Source organism: Setaria italica, chromosome I, assembly GCF_000263155.2.
Source record: "Setaria italica strain Yugu1 chromosome I, Setaria_italica_v2.0, whole genome shotgun sequence".
In the NCBI taxonomy this organism is placed as follows: Eukaryota; Viridiplantae; Streptophyta; class Magnoliopsida; order Poales; family Poaceae; genus Setaria; species Setaria italica.
Window position 1 is genome coordinate 20,761,417 of NC_028450.1, and position 2,309 is coordinate 20,763,725.

Consider the following 2,309-nt stretch of genomic DNA (forward strand, 5'->3'; position numbering starts at 1 on the left):
ATCGTGCTCTTGAATCCAACTGTGGTTATCGTAATCTCTTTGATCTTCTAGTCAAGGTCTCAAGGAGGTCCGGATATTACGGAGCAGCAATGCCGCCAGTGACAGGCGGTGGAGTACCTTGGTGGCTCAGTAGGGCAGAGAAGGTTGCTCAAGAGATGGGTGGAGATGGCGAGCACGAGTAGGGGGAAAGGGCCATCGTGAGACACAGAAAACGTCACAAGAGAAGCTCAAGGTTCAAGATATGAGAATTTACAGCCGGACAATCAGTCGTACTTGCTTCAATTTCAGCGGGTAAATATGTGATGTAGCATCACCTAGGCCTTGTTCTCTTACCTCCAAACTCCCAACTTTAACACTATGCAAAAAGAAGATTCCCCATCACATCAAACTTGCGGTATATGCATGGAGTACTAAATGTAGACGAAATCAAAAACTATTTGCACAGTTTTGTTGTACTTTGCGAGACGAATCTTTTGAGCCTAATTAGTCAATATTTGGACAATAACTCACAAATACAAACGAAACGCTACAGTGTTGCTACAGTAATCTGGCACCTCCCAAATTCGCGAAGTAAACAAGGGCTAGAATTTGTGCAGAAAACCATGTAAACTGAGTGACATACGGGCCCGGCAGATGTGGGCCTCACGTGTCAGCGAAAAGATAATCGACGTGCTTCAGAGGATCCCCTTGGGAAGCATGGGTCATCATTTTCTAGTACCCTCATCAGAGTTTCATGCTCATAAACCTCTGTAGTCAGATGAGCACATGCTAGGAGACCGCAGACAACGGCTGCTCCCCACACCTATGTGACCAAACCAGCATTTTTGCCCAATTTTGTCCTCCCAAGTCTGTTCCTCCAATATAGCCATTAACCACTGCGCTCATGGTTCCCGAATCTAACTCCATGGATTCGGCGTCCGACAACCAACTGGTGATGTTCCGTTCCGGCTTGTCTTCAGTTAGTTGCTGGTTCACACAGAATTTGGGGGAGTGTACGACCTCCGATTGCTGGCTTTGCTGCCTTGTTAGTCGCCTCTACTCTTGATCTGATCTGTGCAAAAGAGAGGACTTCAAAATACAACTGACCAGAATGTATGAACGAATCACAAATTTGGAACAATCGTCAGGCATTGTCGTTCTATGAATTATGATTGTCCGTACGGATTGAGAGAGATTTCATTTTAAAAAAAACGGCACTAAGATTGTAAATTTTGCCTTTCGATTATACGGTCGAGAAGACCACCATGTATTATCACCAAGGATCACTGAAAATTACAGATAGGCGTTATGTGTAAGCACCCCAAGAAAGGAATTTCTTTCCCAGCAGAGCAGCTTATTCAGAAGGAGACCAACTGAATTCCCTTCTTACTCTGCAATCTGTACTCGCGGCCGATACTTCGCAAGATGCTGAAGACGACACGAAGATCACCTCGACGATATCCTGCTTGACACCGTCCGCACGGTCATATTGACACCCGGCCGCTGCTTCAGCCCGCTCATCGGGCCACCGCCAGCACCGACGCCGCTGTCTCGGCTCCTGCCCAGCGACAGCCTCGCCTTGATCGGGGACACGAGCCTTGTCGCCAACCTTGACGGGGAGAACGAGCAGCGCCGGGTCTTGGCTGGTGACGCCTGCGCTTTGGGCGGCGGTGGGGATACCGCGGCGGACCTAGCGGGCAGGGCCTTCCCGTGGCTCCTGAGCTTGGACCCTAGCGCGCTCGGCGGCGTTTTCACCAGAAACTTGTGCGGGGTCTGCCGGGCGGCCACCGGGGACCGCGTCTTGTAGGACCGCTTCTGCTTCTTGGACGGCGACGGCGTGGCGCACGCGTCGGCGGCGGCGTAGGAGGTGGAGGCGTGGAACGCGGGGGTTCGGGAACATCACCGCCTTCTTGGCCCACGGCCGGTTCTTGGGGGAGACCCGGTTGGCGGACACCGACGGCCGGCCCAGGGCGACCGGCGAGGCCGGCTTGAACTGGATCCGGGACCGAACACGGCCGCGCGAAGGCGGCGTGGCGGCATCGGCGCCACGCGCCGCGCCGCCGCCCCGATGGCTCTGCTTCTCCCGGGCGCGCCGCGCGCGGAGGGCGTCTGCTCCGCCGCTGCCGGCTTCCTGGTCCTGGGCGCCGGCTTCGGAGTCCTCGGGGGCTCCCGGTTCGTAGCGCCGGCCACCGCGACGATGTCCCGAGCGAACTGGCTGGCCTGCACGATCTCTAGCACGGTCTCGCCGAGCAGCATGGCTGGAAGAGACATCCGCCGCCAATGCGCGCTCTCGCCGCCACCGCCGCCGCCCAATGCGGCGCAGCCGAACT

General features: G+C 55.3%; 1 protein-coding gene across 1 annotated transcript in view; it reads right to left on the minus strand.

Annotated features, from left to right (window-relative positions):
• Window positions 1-1,174: 1,174 nt before the first annotated feature.
• LOC101768043 (microtubule-binding protein TANGLED1) overlaps window positions 1,175-2,309 on the minus strand; it is a 1,865-nt gene continuing 730 nt past the window's right edge. Inside the window, 3 exon segments of the mRNA XM_012844980.2 lie at window positions 1,175-1,866; window positions 1,868-2,082; window positions 2,085-2,307. Of these exon segments, the coding sequence (XP_012700434.1) occupies window positions 1,426-1,866; window positions 1,868-2,082; window positions 2,085-2,307 (879 nt within the window). The 3' untranslated portion in view covers window positions 1,175-1,425.